A 19,149-nucleotide genomic window follows, 5' to 3' on the forward strand; every position below is an offset into this window, starting at 1 on the left:
CTCCATCAACTACTGAGTGCCTGTTATGCCTTTTCCCTTTTATTACTTGAGAAGAACCATCTACAAAAAGGTGTCTTCTGGTTTGAAAGGGAGTTTATCTAAACATCTATGCCCAAGTTCTTCTGGTCTGGGGCATGGGTTTTTTTCTGCGTTTGAATTTCCTGTTAAGAAGGCAGCAGGGTTAAGTGAGTCATCAGTAGTTAAGATTAAATCATCTTTTTCTAACAAGATAGGCTTGTATTTTAAAATTCTTGAGTCAGTAAGCAACCTTTCTGCCTTCTGATTTAGGATAGTTCTGACCTGGTGAGGTGTGCTCACAATGGGGTTTCCTCCAAAAGTTATTTTTCTACTTTCGTCTGTTAGCAAAGTAGTTGCCGCTACAGACTGAATGCATTTGGGCCATCTGTGGGTTACTGGGTTAAGAATTTTTGACAGGGAGCCTATGGGTTGCAAGTGGCCTCCGTGCTTTTGGGTAAGTACTCCCAAGGCTACTCCCTTGTTTACACTGACAAAAAGATGGAATGGCTGCTTAAGGAGGGTAAAGCTAGGACAGGGGCAGTTACTAATAGATGTTTTAACCTTTCCACCTGTTGGATTTCTGGTAATTGCCAAATGATGGAGTCTGGCTCGTCTTGTGTGAGCTTTTTGTATGAGAGTTTTGTTTCTAGGGCATAAGAGTCTATCCATAGACAACAGTATCTGACTAATCCTCCTTCAATCCGTTCAAGCCCAATTTTCCATTTGCTTTTGCTAATTAAATGCCCTAAATATTTTACTTCAGGTTCTACAAATTGGAGTTTGTTTTTCGAGACCGTTAACCCTTCATCCCACAGAAAATTTAAGACATGGGTTGAGAAGGCTGCTACTTCTTTTCTATCATCTCCTGAAATTAGAAGATCATCCATGTACTGGAGGGGGCATATGCACGAGGGCAGGGAAAATTTCTCTAGGACTTGTTCTAATATTTGACTAAATAAATTTGGAGACTCCATAAACCCGTGGGGTAAGACTGTCCATCGGTATTGCTGTTTTCAACCGGAGTGAGGGTCTTCCCACTCAAAGGCAAATAGGTCCTGGCTGCCCTCTGCTAATGGACAAGCCCAGAAGGCATCATTTAAATCTATTACTGTACTATCTGATTCATAGCTCTAAGGGCTTGCACTAACCAGTATGACCTGCTGGCTTCTTTAAAGGCAGTATTGGAGCGTTACAGGGAGACAGACAGGATTTAAGAAGCCCATCGTGGAGAAGACCTTCAATTACAGGTTTTAAATTTACCCTGGCTTCTAAAGGAATAGGGTATTGCTTTCTCTTTACTACTTCCCCAGGGGTTTTAAATTTAACATGAGTCAGAGAAATCTGTAACTTTCCTTGATCCCATCTTTTGACCATAGCTCAGGATAAATGTGTTCTTCATCTGCGGTGGTGAGCAAGATTAGGGAGGGGAGGGGAGGAATTTTCCGTGATTGATTTGGAGGCCTAAGCCTCATTTTAGTATTAAATCACTTCCTAATAGATTTGTCCCTGCTTCTGGAATTAACAGAAATTTGCTGCTAGCTGGTCAGTTTTTATATTTCACTTTTGTCTCCTCTAAGATTTTTGCTCTAAATCCTTCTCCTTTTACCCCAGAGATAAAAAGTTTTTCTTGTGAACAAGTTACACTAGATGGAAGATAACAAACTGAGGAGTGAGCTGCTTCTGACTCGATTAAAAAGGTAATAAGCTCAGGTTTAGGTCCCACTTCTAAATTTACCAAGGGCTCTTGGTGGGACTCAAGATAAAAAGATAGAGCCCCTGACTTCCCTAGTCTTCTTCAAAAGCCGTAAGTGGGATGACTTTTTCTTCTTTTTCCCATTTGGGACATTGTCTTTTAAAGTGACCTATTTTTCCACATTTGAAACATTTGTTCTGTGATTTCTTAGTAATATCTGGCCAGCTATTGGTGACAAAGTGGAGCTTTAACATTCCTTGTCCAAGGGGGTCTTCTGATTCTAGGCCAGCGTATTTTTCTCATTTGCTCTTTAAGCCTTTCTAAAAATTCTATCGGTCCCTCATCTTTTCCCTGTTTTATATTAAAGGCCTTGGTAAGATTTTGGGTGCGGGGCACTGATTCTCAAATTCCTTTTATTACCATCTCCCTAAGGTCTCTCGTATTTCCTCAATGGGCTATATTGTTGTTATCCCATTGAGGATCCTGGGCTGGGAATTATGTTCAGCCGCTGGAACGTTCTGACAGGGAAGGTGTTCACGTTCCCAAATGGTCATAGCGGCCCTGCATATCATGCTCCTTTCTTCTCCTGAGAATAAGATGCCTAAGATAGACATTAACTCGTCTAAAGTTTATAGCTGAGGTCCTGAAACTGATCGATTTGATCTGCCAATCCATAAGGGTCATCTAAGAGTGGTTTAAGCTCCTTTTTAGGTTTAGGGGAAGGGTCTGCGGTGGCAGCTGCTCGGGGGAGAGGAAGGTTCTTCAGTCCAAACAAAACAGCAGTATTTTATCATTTGCTGCTTTTTCTTGTGTTTGGTCCTTCCATTATCCTTCCAGTATTCTAACGTTAGGCCTAGGGGACTATCAGAGAGGATATTATCATGATTATGATCTTTCCTATCTTTTGTCTTACTTGCTGTATTTCCCATCCTGGAGAACGTGTTTTTCCCTGAGTCCGTGGGGCTCAATCTCTCATCCTAGAGATTTCTTGCACCCTAGCGAGTCTGTGGGGCTCAACCTCTCCTACTAGAGATTTTTCACACTCTTCAGCTTTTGCTTTATCCTTCTCCATCTGCTTCTCTTGTGGGAATTTTCAAGTCCCTCTTAGCACAGGCAGGTTGGTACAAACCCCACAACAGGCAAGCTGCCTTAAGCCATATGAGGTGACTACAGAACCAGATCCGGACTCTGCACTTGCTCTGCACTCAATTGTGTGTCTTACTCACACACTTTCAACCTCCAGGATGTCCCAACCACCAAGGAAATACTTCACCGCCCCCAAGGTTTTTCTTACCTTGGTCTGTGCACAGAGTTACCTGGTCGCCACAGTATCTGTCTGCATTTTCTTCCTGTGTTGCTAGAGTCCAGGTTTATTCATCACACCAGCTGGGTCTCAATCCCTTACCCTTGAGGCCACCACAACAAAGCAGTGGGCTGCATCTCCTCATGAGAGATGATCTGAGACCCTCCCTGGAGGAGAATGGGAATCCCAGACAAACCCCCAAATTTGTTAGAAACAAGTGCCTGGTGCCACAAAGAAAAACAGCATATAGGCAGAAAATTCCTCAGCAAGACAAATTTCCTTCTGCAGAAGGGTGCAGCTTGTGCCAATCACAATCGCAAGAGCACACCAAGCAGGGTAGGGCAGGGATTTTTAATCCCTAATGCAGTTCCTAGCACTTCTATGTCCTTTCCCCATTGGCTGGGGTTGGACCTCACAATCTAAGCTAACTCGATTGGCTAAGGTTTAAAATTGAATAGGGTCTATTAGGTGGGAAGGAAGAGGGACTATCTGTTCCTAGGTGGGAAAGCATATCTGGACTTGTCTGGGCACAGCAAAGGCGGGAAGGCTGTTTACAGAACAGGTAGCTAGGAGACAAGGAAGTACAAGGAAGTTGATCTTAAGAAACAAAGAATAGGGAACTAAAGCTTTTTGAAGAGGAATTTATCATCTCTGACAGGAGGTTGCAGTGAGCTGAGATCACGCCATTGCACTCCAGCTTGGGCAACCAGAGCAAAACTCCGTCTCAAATTAAAATTAAAAAACAAAAAATAACATAAAATTAAAAAATGGTGGCCAGGCGCGGTGGCTCATGCCTGTAATCCCAGCACTTTGGGAGGCCGAGGCGGGTGGATCACGAGGTCAGGAGATTGAGACCACGGTGGAACCCCGTCTCTACTAAAAATACAAAAAATTAGCCGGGCGTGGTGGTAGGTGCCTGTAGTCCCAGCTACTCGGAGAGGCTGAGGCAGGAGAATGGCGTGAACCCGGGAGACGGAGCTTGCAGTGAGCCGAGATCGCGCCACTGCACTCCAGCCTGGGCGACAGTGAGACTCCGTCTCAAAAAAAAAAAATAAAATAAAATACAAAAATAAAAATAAAAAAATAAAAAATGGTTTCTCTCCCCTCTATGTGCCAGACAATGAGGAAAAGAGAAAAAGGAGACACCTCTGGAGGCCAGGGAGCTGAGAGCCACCTTGAGAATGCCAAGCTGGGGAAGTGTTTAGGGGAACTACTTCCTGCTTCCTTCCAAGCAAAACAGTAAAAAATAAAAATCCCTGAGACAATACTTCCTTAGCCTTATGAACCCCGAAAATCTGAGACAGGTCTCAGTTAATTTAGAAAGTTTATTTTGCCAAGGTTGAGGACGCACACCCGTGACACAGCAACAGGAGGTCCTGACGATGTGCCCAAGGTGGTCAGAGCACAGTTTGCTTTTATACATTCTAGGGAGACATGAGACGTGAATCAATGTATGCAAGATGAACATTCCTCAGGTCTGGGAAAGGCAGGACAACTGGAAGCCGGGAGGAGGCTTCCAGGTCTTAGGTAGATAAGAGACGAGTTAATGGGTGCAGGAAATCAACATGGCACATGGATACATATGTAACAAACCTGCACATTGTGCACATGTACCCTAAAACCTAAAGTATTATAATAATAAAAAAAAAAGAAAATGGAAAGACTCATCAAGAAGTACAGAATGCTGTCAGCTGAGGCTAAGAGTGCAGAAAACTGTGCCCTGCAGCTGTGGCTAAAATCAGAGGTTGGCCAAAGGATGGGACAGGAAGCAACAGAAGTGTATGCTACCCTACAAATTTGGTATCAATATTAAATATTTAAAATTAATATGTCATATTTTCTTGTGAAGCATTATAACAGATTGGCATGTACAAACTAAAGCTTTTTTTAAAAAAAGTACAATTCAAAGCTTTATGACATACTACTTCAGGAATTATGATTTCATCCTCAGAAACCTTCAACACCATCCTGTTACTATAATTAAGGAAACTGTGTAAAACCTTTCTTTCCATCATGCCTCTCCTTTATATTGGATGTTTGATATCCTTTGGACAAAATCAAGAAGACCTTTTCAGGTCTCTTGGACAAACTCCTCCTGTGCCTGGCCTGCGAGGTATCCAGTGCACTGAATGTGGGTGCAGAATCCTCTGCCTAGCAAGACCCGCCAAGCTGCCAGGCATGTCACAGAGACATACAGGGCAGACAACAGTGAATGCATCTCTTTTTTTTCCCAGCTTTATCCTGGTATAATAGACAAATAAAAAGTATATATGTTTAGGATATGCAACATGATTTTGTGATATATGTATATTTTATGAAATGATTACCATGATCAAGCTAATTAACACATCCATTACTTCACATAGTTACCTTTCTGTGTGGGGGGCTGGGTGAGCATACTTAAGATCTACTCTCTTAGCAAATTTCAAGTATTATATAATACTTTATTATTAATCATAGTCACCATGCTGTACATTAGGACTCCAGAACTTATTTATCTCATAACTGAAAGTTTGTACACTTTGGCCAACATCTCTCCATTAATTAATGCGTCATATTAATTGATGCATAATTAAATGTATAAACATGTATACTCAGTGCATCTTATTATGTTATATATCTGTAAAAACTATGTTTTCTACTCCGGGAAATCGATTATAAATTGTTGCAATACTTGTGGTTCACTTACTGATCTGTAAAAATATATACAATGCACATCTTATCACAAAGTATTTGCATTTAGAAAAAAAAAAAAAAGAGACAGATGGTTGCATTCTTTTGTGTTTCTGATTAGCCTCTCAAAAAGAGGCAATCAGATATGCACTTATCTCAGTGAGCAGAGGGATGACTTTGAATAGAATGGGAGGCAGGTTTGCCCTAAGCAGTTCCCAGCTTGACTTTTGCCTTTAGCTTAGTGATTTTGGGGCCCCAAGTTATTTTCCTTTCACAGCCTACTTTCTTCCTTCCAGAGGTGGCTGTGGACAATTCCACAGGGTTTGGACTTGATCAGGGCAGAAGGTGAAGCTGCAAGGTATTAGATTTGGGAATGGAGAAAAATACAGGCTGGAGCTGTGGGTTTGAGTGTTGTCCTCACAGGAGGTGATGGCTGAGGGGTAGGGAAGTGAGAGGATGAGATCCCTGAGGCCGACAGCACAGAGTGACAGGAGCATAGGGCAGAACTTTGGGTCACCCAAGGAGACAGTGATGCTATTGAAGAAGTCAGAGGAGGCCCCATCAGCAATCAGAGGATTGCTCTGATTGGCAGCTCAGAGCTGGAGGACATCAAAAAATACCGCTGTCAGAAAGAGACCTGGAAAAGTCTTTAGAGATTGTCTACCCCACCCTACCCATTTGACACATGAGAAGATGGAGGCCAAGAGATCACCGAGAAAATAAATGGCAGGGCTTGGGCAAAATCAGTGCTGCCCAAAATCGTGTTTTTCCAACAAAGACATTTAAAAGATTCCTTCCACAAGGATCAAACACCTTGGGGTTTTGATTTTTATCTTAAAAAATTATATAAATTTAGCCTTCTACAGGCCAGGCACGGTGGCTCACGCCTGTAATCCCAGCACTTTGGGAGGCTGAGGCGGGTGGATCACGAGGTCAGGAGATCGAGACGATCCTGGCTGATATGGTGAAACCCCGTGTCTACTAAAAATACAAAAATTAGCTGGCATGGTGGCAGGCGCGTGTAATCCCAGCTACTCAGGAGGCTGAGGCAGGAGAATCGCTTGAACCCGGGAGGCGAAGGTTGCAGTAAACCAAGATCGCGTCATTGCACTCCAGTCTGGCAACATAGCGAGACTCCGTCTCTAAATAAATAAATAAATAAATTTAGCCTTCTATTCAAGAACTTATCTGGCTTTGTGTTAATGTGAAAATAATTTCTTTTTGCTAAATTATTGAGAGAAATTTACTACTTATTAGTGTTTATCAGTTTTCTTTAAACTCACCACTTTTTGATGAATATGAAAATCTAAAAACTTGGCCGGGCGCAGTGGCTCACGCCTGTATCCCAGCACTTTGGGAGGCCAAGGTGGGCAGATCATCTGAGGTCAGGAGTTCAAGATCAGCCTGACCAACATGGTAAAACCCCTTTTCTACTAAAAATACAAAAATTAGCTGGGCGTGGTGGTGGGTGTCTGTAATTGCAGCTACTCGGGAGGCTGAGGCATGAGAATCACCTGAACCCAGAAGGCAGAGGTTGCAGTGAGCTGAGATGGTGCCACTGCACTCCAGCCTGGGTGACAGAGTGAGACTCTGTCTTTAAAAAAAAAATGGCTGGTCATGGTGCCTCATGCCTGTAATCCCAGCACTTTGGGAGTCCAGGGTCGGTGGATCACCTGAGGTCAGGAGTTCAAGTCCAGCCTGACCAACATGGTGAAACCCCATCTCTACTAAAAAAATACAAAAAAAATAGCCGGGTGTGGTGGCACACTCCTGTAATCCCAGCAACTAGGGAGGCTGAGGCAGGAGAATCACTTGAATTTGGGAGCTGGAGATTGTAGTGAGCCGAGATGGTGCCATTGCACTCCAGTCTGGGTGACAGAGTGGGACTCCATCTCAAAAAAAAAAAAAAAAAAAAATCTTAAAAATTCCTTCCAGAAGATTTAGTACTTACTTTCACCCAACCACCCGCCTTGAGGATCACCAATAACAGAGGATACAGTCTGTTTTCAGTAGAGCCTTAGTAGCAAAGGGTTTTTGTTTTTGTTTTTCAGATACAGGATCTGGCCCTGTCACCCAAGCTGGAGTGCAGTGATGTGATCATAGCTGACTGCAGCCTCCTGTGTAGCTAGGACTATAGGTGTGTGCCATCAAACTGGGACAATTTTTTAAAAATTTCATTGTAAAGACAGGATTCCACTGTGTTGCCCAGGCTGCAACTCTTGGCCTCAAGTGATCATTCCACCTTTAACTCTTGCCCTCAAGCAATCCTCCCACCTCAGACTCCCAAAATGCTGGGATTATGGGTGTGAGCCACCATTTCCAGCCTACTAGCAAGAGTCTTGTTACATATTACTTGGCATGATTTATGTAATTTAAAAAAATTGTTTGTTTTTCAAATAGAAAAGTAAAATAACAAATATGCTTTTCCAAATAACATAATCCCCTTGTCACTCGAGAATTTCCTCTAAAAAGATACGCTAGATTTATTTCATGCTTTATGTGCCTCTGGTATGTCCCCTTATAACCTCCTCCATATCAGTTAGGGATGGTTTTAGCTGCAAGTAAGAACTCCCACAACAGTGACGTAAGCAAAAAAAAAGCAAAGCAAAACAAAACAAAGCCCATTTAATTATTTCCCATAATAACAAGTCTGGGAGAAGAAGATTCCAGGTTGGCTCAGCAGCTTAGTGACAGCAAGGCCCTAGGCTGGCATTTTCTTGGCCTTCCCGATGGTCCCAAGATGACTCTCATGGCCTCAAACATCACTTCCTCACATCCTGTCAGGAAGAAAGAGGCAAGTGAGCAACAACAATTTTTCTTGTTTTGCTCATTTGTCAGAGAGGAAGAACGTTCCTAAAAACTCCACCTCTGCTGTTTGACATCCTCATCCTATTCCTTGGCCTTGGTGGTATCTCATGGTCACTCCTCTATCTGCCACTGTAAAGAGGAACTAGATTGCCATATTCCACTTAGACACATAAGGATGCAGCCCACCTTCCCAGAACATGTGCAGAATTAGATTTCTACAAACTCCTTATTTGTCTTGCTTCTGCCCAACTCTCTCACTAGAATGCACATTCCATAAGGGCAAATATTTTTGTCTGTTTTGTTCACAGCTATATCCTCAACACCTAGAAGAGTGACAGGAATTCAATAAATTGTTGTTGAGTGAGCGAATGAATGCATGAATAAGGAAAAGGGGACACGGCTGTTGAGTAGGTAACCAGCAGTGTCTGTCACCCCCAACAGCATACAACTCCAGTCTGATGAACATCATGCTACTAAGTGGCCACTCATCACCCAAGTCTCTGACCTTACTTTTTCTCTCTTTTCTCCCAGGGAGTGAGCCATAACTGGCGGCTGCTCTTGCGCCAATGAGCCTCCCCAATTCCTCCTGCCTCTTAGAAGACAAGATGTGTGAGGGCAACAAGACCACTATGGCCAGCCCCCAGCTGATGCCCCTGGTGGTGGTCCTGAGCACTATCTGCTTGGTCACAGTAGGGCTCAACCTGCTGGTGCTGTATGCTGTACGGAGTGAGCGGAAGCTCCACACTGTGGGGAACCTGTACATCGTCAGCCTCTCGGTGGCAGACCTGATCGTGGGTGCCGTCGTCATGCCTATGAACATCCTCTACCTGCTCATGTCCAAGTGGTCACTGGGCCGTCCTCTCTGCCTCTTTTGGCTTTCCATGGACTATGTGGCCAGCACAGCGTCCATTTTCAGTGTCTTCATCCTGTGCATTGATCGCTACCGCTCTGTCCAGCAGCCCCTCAGGTACCTTAAGTATCGTACCAAGACCCGAGCCTCGGCCACCATTTTGGGGGCTTGGTTTCTCTCTTTTCTGTGGATTATTCCCATTCTAGGCTGGAATCACTTCATGAAGACCTCAGTGCGCCGAGAGGACAAGTGTGAGACAGACTTCTATGATGTCACCTGGTTCAAGGTCATGACTGCCATCATCAACTTCTACCTGCCCACCTTGCTCATGCTTTGGTTCTATGCCAAGATCTATAAGGCTGTACAACAACACTGCCAGCACCGGGAGCTCATCAATGGGTCCCTCCCTTCCTTCTCAGAAATTAAGCTGAGGCCAGAGAACCCCAAGGGGGATGCCAAGAAACCAGGGAAGGAGTCTCCCTGGGAGGTTCTGAAAAGGAAGCCAAAAGATGCTGGTGGTGGATCTGTCTTGAAGTCACCATCCCAAACCCCCAAGGAGATGAAATCCCCAGTTGTCTTCAGCCAAGAGGATGATGGAGAAGTGGACAAACTCCACTGCTTTCCACTTGATATTGTGCAGATGCAGACTGAGGCAGAGGGGAGTAGCAGGGACTATGTAGCCGTCAACCAGAGCCGTGGCCAGCTCAAGACAGATGAGCAGGGCCTGAACACACATGGGGCCAGTGAGATATCAGAGGATCAGATGTTAGGTGATAGCCAATCCTTCTCTCGAACAGACTCAGATACCACCACAGAGACAGCACCAGGCAAAGGCAAATTAAGGAGTGGGTCTAACACAGGCCTGGATTACATCAAGTTTACTTGGAAGAGGCTCCGCTCGCATTCGAGACAGTATGTATCTGGGTTGCACATGAACCGCGAAAGGAAGGCCGCCAAACAGTTGGGTTTTATCATGGCAGCCTTCATCCTCTGCTGGATCCCTTATTTCATCTTCTTCATGGTCATTGCCTTCTGCGAGAACTGTTGCAATGAACATTTGCACATGTTCACCATCTGGCTGGGCTACATCAACTCCACGCTGAACCCCCTCATCTACCCCTTGTGCAATGAGAACTTCAAGAAGACATTCAAGAGAATTCTGCATATTCGCTCCTAAGGGAGGCTCTGAGGGGATGCAACAAAATGATCCTTATGATGTCCAACAGGGAAATAGAGGACGAAGGCCTGTGTGTTGCCAGGCAGGCACCTGGGCTTTCTGGAATCCAAACCACAGTCTTAGGGGCTCGGTAGTTTGGAAAGTTCTTAGGCACTATAGAAGAACAGCAGATGGCGGTGATCAGCAGAGAGATTGAACTTTGAGGAGGAAGCAGAATCTTTGCAAGAAAATCAGACCTGTTTCTTGTAACTGGATTCAAAAAGAAAAAAATAATAAAAATAAAAGACAGAGAGAATCAGACCTGGGTGGAACTCTCCTGCTCCTCAGGAACTATGGGAGCCTCAGACTCATTGTAATTCAAGCTTTCCAAGTCAAATGATTGACAACTGAAGGGACATGTGGCTAGGGTTCCACTGGAGAATTGAAAAGAACTCTTGAGCCCTCCTGGAATGGAGCTGTATAACTGTGCAGAGACTTCATCCATGAGAATAGTTGCTGTCCCCTTCCAGGGGTCACCTTGAGAGGCATGACAGCTGTTCCACAGGGGCTACCCCTTCTCAGAAAACTTCTCTTCTGAACCTCTTTTACAGCTTTCTCCAGAACCAGTGTCTGAACCACCCTGGAAATTCTGCCTTATATTTCTTACTCAAACATGTTTAGAGTGGATAGAAAATTATGCAGCTTGCACACCCATCGTCTTTAACCCCAAATTTCCTTTGGCTATTAAAAAAGTGGTGGCAAAGCCTTCCTCAAAAGAAAGTGAAATGAAATATTTTTGAATGGTTGCACGTTAAAAATTAAAAGAAGGAATGGGGGCAGAATGCCACATTTTTGAGGGCTGTACTAGGTTTATCTCATTTAAGCCCCACGACACCCCACAGGAGGGTAATTTTCTAACTCTAGTTTGCAGAGGAGCAAATTGAGGTTCAGCAAGGTGAGAGAGGTACCCAAGGTCACATGGCTAGTTACGTGAGAAAGTTAGAATACAAATCCTCTGGGGTTTCAGCTTATTGTAGCATGTTTTCTCCAAAAGACAAAAATGTGCCCTTTTGGCCAGGCGTGGTAGCTCAAGCCTATAATCCCAGCATGTTGGGAGGCCGAGGTGGGCAGATCATTTGAGGCCAGGAGTTCAAGACCAGTCTGGCCAATATGGAGAAATCTTGTCTCTACTAAAAATACAAAAATTATCTGGGCATGGTGGGGCATGCCTGTAGTCCCAGTTACTTGGGAGGCCGAGGCACGAGAATCTCTTGAACCCGGGAGGTGGAGGTTGCAGTGAGCCAAGATCACGCCACTGCACTCCAGCCTGGGCAACAGAGCAAGACTCTATCTCAAAAAACATAAATAAATACAATATTTTAACAATGTGCCCTCTTAAGTGTGCACAGATACACATACACAGTATTCCCAAGAGTGGTGGCAACTCAAAATAATATGTTGAATAGACGAGCAGCTGACATGGAGTTCCTGTGCACCTACAGAAGGTGATGCTTTGAAGGAACCAAGTGCATTTTTATCTGTGAGTTCTGTTGTGTTTGTCAAAAAGTCATTGTAATCTTTCATAGCCATCCTGTTAAGCAAAAACTAGTAAAGACATAGGAACATACAGTTTTACTTGGTGTTTATGTTGCAATCTGGTTGTGATTTATATTTTAAAACTTGATGCTAAACCATAATATGTATAGCAAATGGAGTGCCTGTACAAGCTGATATTTTGTATTTTGTGTTCCTCTTTGCATGATCTGTTAAAATGAGATATTTTTACCTACCTAAAATATGATGTTTAAAAGCATACTGTATGTGATTTATTTATTTCTACCTTTCTGAGTCTCTTGGACTAAGAAGATGTATTGAAATGTACCATCAAATGTTAACAAGGTTTGATATGGGGTTTCTCTTTGGTTTCTCATCACATTTGCAAATGTCTTTTCAAAAGGATTTACTTTTTATAAAAAGCTTCATTCTCACTCTGCTTTGCATCCCCCAAACTTCTTGTTCAAAACTGGGGGAGTTTAGGAGACTTTAATCCCGGTTTCAGAAGCTGCAGCTGGTCTGTTTCCAGGTCAGAAACCATTGTTCAGAAGACCTCCCTTTGAGAGAGTTGCTCCTCAGGGTCCCTCAGGACCAAAGAACACTTAAAAAGAGCACTTCACACAGACAAGTAGCTAAGTGTCCATTATTTATCATGAACAATCAAGGCAACTAGTGGAGAGAACTGATTGTGAGCTCTGCCTCTGGGTCAAAGAGACCTGGATTTGAGTCTGACAAGAACAAGAAATGGTCAATAAATATAAATTACCAGAGTCTAAGGAACAAGGTCTATGCATTATTATATACAGTGTCTCTAGTGTTTGCATAGTGTCTGGTATACAGAGGGCACTCCTATGCATTTTTAAAACATGCTGAGCACGTATCATGTGCCAGGCTTTGTGTTTTATCTAATGTTATCTAATGGTATTGTTGCTGTTATGTAATGTTGCCTTTACAACAACCTCATGAGGGAGATTTCCATCTTTACAAATAGGCAAACTGAGGCCCAGAGAGATTGAGGAACTGCTCCAAGGTCTGATTCTGGAATGTGCTTCCTTTCCACTTTATCAATCTGCTCTTCCTACTCCTGTCTAAACGATGGAAATTAATTTTTGAATGTATAAAAGACAACAGACTATGATACAGAAATGTCAGCCCCAGCCCACTAAGAAAGCCCCAGCCCATCAGTGGCTGATGGCTTGCACAAAATCCAGATCAAGTCAGGCCTTCTTCCCTAAATACTAAAATAAGCACCTCCTAAGAGAAGGCTGTCATAGGGACCTTAATCATTAAGTAAGAACCTTGCAGACCCAGAAACTCCTTCAGGATTCTTTTCATGGGCTTAAGGCTGATTAACTTCAAGCCAGTTCTTCAAATGACCAATTGCCCAATTTACCAATTTACCAAACATTGGCTTCTTTGTAATTATTCACAAAGTTTAATACAATTCATATTGGATGAGGTTTCCAATCACGTTTTCCTACAATGGTTGTGAAGTTGCAGTAAGTGATTTTGGGTTTTTTTCATGGCAGCACATTGAAAAATGTTCAATTTGTCTTTGCCTCCAGCTTGCTGCTACTGCAGGGAGAGACAGAAGAGGAGAAATAGAGGTAAAGAGACTGTAGGTGACAGAGGGGAAAAATAGGAGGAAATGGTGGGAGACAGGGCATCAGAGAGGAAGGACTAAGGGGAAAAGGTGGGGGACAGTGAAAAGGAGAGAGAGGGCAAGGGATGTGCAGGAGACGAGGATGCTGAAAGGCAGAGATAGGGAGTGATTGTAGGAGGAGATCAAGGTAGAGAGGAGCTGGGCATGGTGGCCTATGTTGGTAATCTCAACCCTTTGGGAGGCTGAGGTGGGAGGATCACTTGAGCCCGGGAGTTGGAGGCTGCAGTGAGCTATGATCACACCACTGCATTTCAGCCTGGGCAACAGAGCGAGACCCTGTTTCTAAGGAAAAAAAAAAAAGACAGATGAAGATATGAGGAGGAGGCAGAGGGAGAAACTGAGACATGGGGAGACAGAAGAGAAGCAGAGAAAAGGAATGAAAAGAAAGTAAACTGAATGGCATAATATTAATATACTCAAGAAAAATCCACATTCAGGAACATATTCTTCATTAATGTATTCATAAGTTAAATATATTTAGAGGCAGAATAAACCACCTTTATATTTTGATAAATAGAAAATTCCTTAAGATGCTCTTCTGAAAACAAAATGAAAACCAGTCAATTACAGTATCACATCAATCTTTAAAAGCTTGTGAAGCCCTTCCATTCAATAGAAATTGCTATAAACCGGCCGGGCGAGGTGGCTCACGCTTGTAATCCCAGCACTTTGGGAGGCCGAGGCGGGCGGATCACGAGGTCAGGAGATCGAGACCACGGTGAAACCCCGTCTCTACTAAAAATACAAAAAATTAGCCGGGCGTGGTGGTGGGCGCCTGTAGTCCCAGCTACTCGGAGAGGCTGAGGCAGGAGAATGGCGTGAACCCAGGAGGCGGAGCTTGCAGTGAGCCGAGATCGCGCCACTGCACTCCAGCCTGGGTGACAGAGCGAGACTCCGTCTCAAAAAAAAAAAAAAAAAAAAAAATTGCTATAAACCTTATACATTGGTAATGTTAGCAAAGTGTTCATTCAGAAAATCTATGAACTAGCAAATTGTCCATTTAGTAAATTGGTCATTTGGCTACTTGGCTTGTGGACAATCTCTGACCTCTTTTGAAGATGGGCACTGCATGGACTTCCAGGAGGTGGATTTAATAGTCTTAACTCAGCATGAAAAAGATGCTGGGATGCTCCTGGCTGTTTATGCACCCTAAGTGCCATAGAGACATGCTGTTGGCCAGGCATGGTAGCTCATGCCTGTAATCCCAGCACATTGGGAGGCTGACGCGGGCAGATGGCCGGAGTCCAGGAGTTCGAGACAAGCCTGGGCACCATGGTGAAACCCTGTCTCTACTAAAAATACAAAAATTAGCCAGGGACTGTGATGCACACCTGCAGTCCCAACTACTTGGGGTGGGGCTGAGGCAGGAGGATCACTTGAGCCCAGAAAGTTGAGGCTGCAGTGAGCCAAGATTGGGCCACTGCACTCCAGCCTGGGTGACAAAGAGAGACTCTGTCTTAAAATAAAATAAAATAATAAAATAAAATAATAAAATAAAATAAAATAGAAACATGCTGATAAAGATCTTATCTGCCAATATGTATCAATCCACAATTTGTCAGGCTTTCAAAGCCTAGCTTGACGTGACATATAATTCTCATTGTGGGGAGCATGTACTCTTCTCAACTGAGATGCAAGACAAATGATGAAGGTGGATTGACCTGAATCACTGTAGCCTTGAATAAGTGTCACGGGGCCTCATGACCCTGCTGTGTCTGAGAACATTCTCTGCCTTTTTAAGTCTCCTGGGTCTGCATCTTTCTTAATGCTCCATGGTCTTGGAGCCCCAATGGTCTGCCTACCCCATTCCAGGCAGCAGACGCAGGTCTTCTTCCTTAGCCTCACCCTATCTTCCTGCTAACAAGGAAGCCTCATTTGTCATCTGAGCAATCATTATCTCTGGTCCCCATATCTATTTTGGATTCCCAGACCTTATCTGTTAATTAACAAGTATTTTTCCAGCACTTCTTAGGCTGTTAGGAGACAATGTCTGGCCTGAGACAGAAAGACATGATTTCAACCCTGTGGAGCTACTTCAGGTTTGCAAGTGACAGAAATCAACTTTGTGAATAGTTACTAGAGTATCTTAGTCTGTTTTGTGCTCCTATAACAGAATATCACAGACTGGGTAATTTATAATGAATAGAAATTTATTGGCTCACAATTCTGGAGGCTGGTAAGTCTAATATCAAGGTGCTGGCATCTGGTGAGGACCTTCCTGATGCATCATGACGTGATGGAAGAGCAAAGAGAGGGCAAAAGAGAGCAAAAGGGAGCAATCCCACTCCTGTAATAAAGAACTCACTCCCATGATAACAGCATTAGTGCATTCATGAGAGTGGAAACCCATGACCTAAACACCTCTTAAAGATCCCGCCTCCCAATATGATCACAATGGCAATTAAATTTTAACATGAGTTTTGGAGGGGACAAATGTTCAAGCCACATAGCATGGCATGCTTTGTGGAATCTAGTGATACTTTGGATGACTTTGCCTTGAGGAGGGCTTGAGACAAGTCAGCCATAGGAACCTCAAGCTAAAAATTCAAGGAAACTCCCTCTCTAGGATACTGCCAATGATCTACATAAACTAATCCTATTCCCACTCTATGAACATCAGTTCAAAAGTCCCAAACTCAGGATAAAGAATCGTCCTGTGTCCACTTTACTCCAGTCAACTCTGGAGGGGGTGGAGGCTGGGGTGGCACGGGTGGTACAAACATAGCTGGAGAATCAGCAGTTCCCAGAGAAGCAAGGATTACTGTGAGTTGGGCAGAAGCTTTAAAAAGTGTTCATTATAAAATCACAAAACCCAGCAGTGGAGTCAAACTTATAAAGAACTAACTTTAACTTAGGCTCATATGTGCTCAATAGAGTAAAGCCCAGAGGTGGTGGGTATGAGGCATGCCTTCATATAGGAGGTGACATCCTACTGTTTGTTTTTAAAATCAGCCGGGTGCAATGGCTCACGCCTGTAATCCCAGCACTTTGGGAGGCCGAGGTGGGGCAGATTACCTGAGGTCAGGAGTTTGAGACCAGCCTGGCCAACGTGGTGAAACCCCATCTCTACTAAAAACACAAAAATTAGCCGGGTGTGGTGGCACACGCCTGTAATCCTGGCTACTTGGGAGGCTGAGGCAGGAAAATTGCTTCAGCCTGGGAGACAGAGGTTGCAGTAGCCGAGATCGTGCCACTGCACTCCAGCCTAGCTGACAGAGTGAGACTCTGTCTCAAAATAAATAAATAAATAAATAATAAAATAAAATCAAGTTTATTACACACAATACATACAATAAAATGCACCCATGTTAAAGGCAGAGTTTGATGAGTTTTGATAAATGTATATACCTGTGTTAGCCCTACCTCACTTAAGCTGTAGAACATTTCTATCACCCCAGAAAACTCCTCATGCCCGTTTGTAGACCATGCCCCACTCTGCTCCTAGGAACGACTGATCTACTGATCTGACTTCTATCACTGTGTCAGAGGCATTTGAACCAGAGCTTCTATCACTGTGTCAGAGGCATTTGAACCAGAGCTTCTATCACTGTGTCAGAGGCATTTGAACCAGAGCTTCTATCACTGTGTCAGAGGCATTTGAACCAGAGCAACTCCATGTCAAGTAGTGGCTGAGTAAAGTAAGGCTGAGACCTACTGGGCTGCATTCCCAGGAGGTCAGGCATCGTTGGTCACAGGATGAGGTAGGAGGTCGGCACAGGATAGAGGTTACACAGACCCTGCTGATAAAACAGGATGCAGTAAAGAAGCTGGCCAAAACCAAGGAGTGATGAAAGTGACTTCTTGGCTGGGCATGGTGGTTCATGCATGTAATCCCAGTACTTTGGGATGCAGAGGTGGGAGGATCCCATAAGCCCAAGAGTTTGAGAAAGCCTGGGCAATGTAGAGAGACCCTGTCTCAATTTTTTTTTTTTTTTTTTTTTTGAGATGGAGTCTCGCTCTGTCGCCCAGGCTGGAGTGCAGTGGCGCGATCTTGGCTCACTGCAAGCTCCGCCTCTGCCTCAGCCTCTCCGAGTAGCTGGGACTACAGGCGCCCGCCACCACGCCCGGCTAATTTTTTTTTTTTAGACGGGGTTTCACCGTGGTCTCGATCTCCTGACCTCGTGATCCGCCTGCCTCCGTCTCCCAAAGTGCTGGGATTACCAGCGTGAGCCACCGCGCCCGGCCCAAAGAAACTTCTTAAGGGTGGGGGAGATTATAAAGAACCTTCTTTTTTTTCTTTTTTGTTTTTGAGATGGAGTCTCGCTATGTTGCCCAGGCTGGAGTGCAGTGGCACGATCTGGGCTCACTGCAAGCTCCGCCTCCCGGGTTCACGCCATTCTCCTGCCTCAGCCTCCCGAGTAGCTGGGACTACAGGTGCCTGCCACCACACCCGGCTAATTAAGAACCTTCTTAAGTGTGGGGGAGATTATAAAGTACAGTGATCAGTTAGGGTGGGGCAGAAACAAATCACAATGGTGGAATGTCATCAGTTAAGGCTATTTTCACTTCTGTGGATCTTCAGTTGCTTCAGGCCATCTGGATGTATACGTGCAGGTCACTGGGGATATGATGGCTTAGCTTGGGATCGGAGCCTGACACACACAACCCCTACTGAGAATACGTTGGCCTCAAGATAAAACATTCTCTAATCTACTATCTGATCAAGCCACCCCTTCATCCCACTTCCCGTATTCAGTTGTTTCTAGCCTTGTTTACCTGCCTTTGGGGAGGGTTGGGGGTGGGGGAACCCTCTTTTTCCCTAACCATGGAAACATCTGCGGATTTTTTGGTCAGAGTGATCTCACTATTGCAATAGTCTCCCTCTGCTATCGCACAGTTCCTTCTCTCCCACCTCTCTCACTTCTTGCAGTAATCCTTTCTAATAAGTATCCTTATTAGTCTGGATTTGTTTTCTTATTTGCCAGAATCAAACAAACTTCAGATTACGTTCCTGGCCCAAAAGCCCTTTAACTTTCAGCAAGCCACCTAATTTTTCTTAGATTCTGTTCTTTCATATATAACTTGGGGATACGTTTCAGGATTCTTGTGAGGATTAGCGATGTAAAACCCTGAAAACATGGTGGCTAGTCAATTAATAGCAGTCATCGCTCTTGTTGTTATGAGTCTAGAGTGGTGTATCAGAGTTAATTTGTGAAAGGCCTTACAGGCCAGACAGAGAAACTTGTCATAATCACTACTGTATCTTCAACACCTGTCCAGTGCTTTGCACGCGCATAGTATCTAATCAACAAGTATTGAGAGGGAATAACTTTATCTCACTGACAGTGAGGAGCTATGAGAATGATGGCTGGTTTAGAAAAGGCAGGTTGGTCACTGTCGACGTTCACTGGCCTTTTCCTACTAAAATTCTCATCTCCTGGCTCTCCACACCTGCCACCCTGATGACCCCTGTGCTGCGTTTGATGCCGCC

General features: G+C 44.1%; 1 protein-coding gene across 1 annotated transcript in view; it reads left to right on the forward strand.

The window, feature by feature from the left end:
* Nucleotides 1–12,405, forward strand: part of HRH1 (histamine receptor H1) — a 108,865-nt gene extending 96,460 nt beyond the window's left edge. The window contains exon 2 of the mRNA XM_032149728.2: nt 9,027–12,405. Within this exon, the coding sequence (XP_032005619.1) occupies nt 9,062–10,522 (1,461 nt within the window). The 5' untranslated portion in view covers nt 9,027–9,061 and the 3' untranslated portion in view covers nt 10,523–12,405. The remainder of the gene's footprint in view (nt 1–9,026) is intronic.
* Nucleotides 12,406–19,149: the final 6,744 nt, after the last annotated feature.

The sequence above is a fragment of the Hylobates moloch genome, unplaced genomic scaffold (genome assembly GCF_009828535.3).
Source record: "Hylobates moloch isolate HMO894 unplaced genomic scaffold, HMol_V3 SCAFFOLD_4, whole genome shotgun sequence".
In the NCBI taxonomy this organism is placed as follows: Eukaryota; Metazoa; Chordata; class Mammalia; order Primates; family Hylobatidae; genus Hylobates; species Hylobates moloch.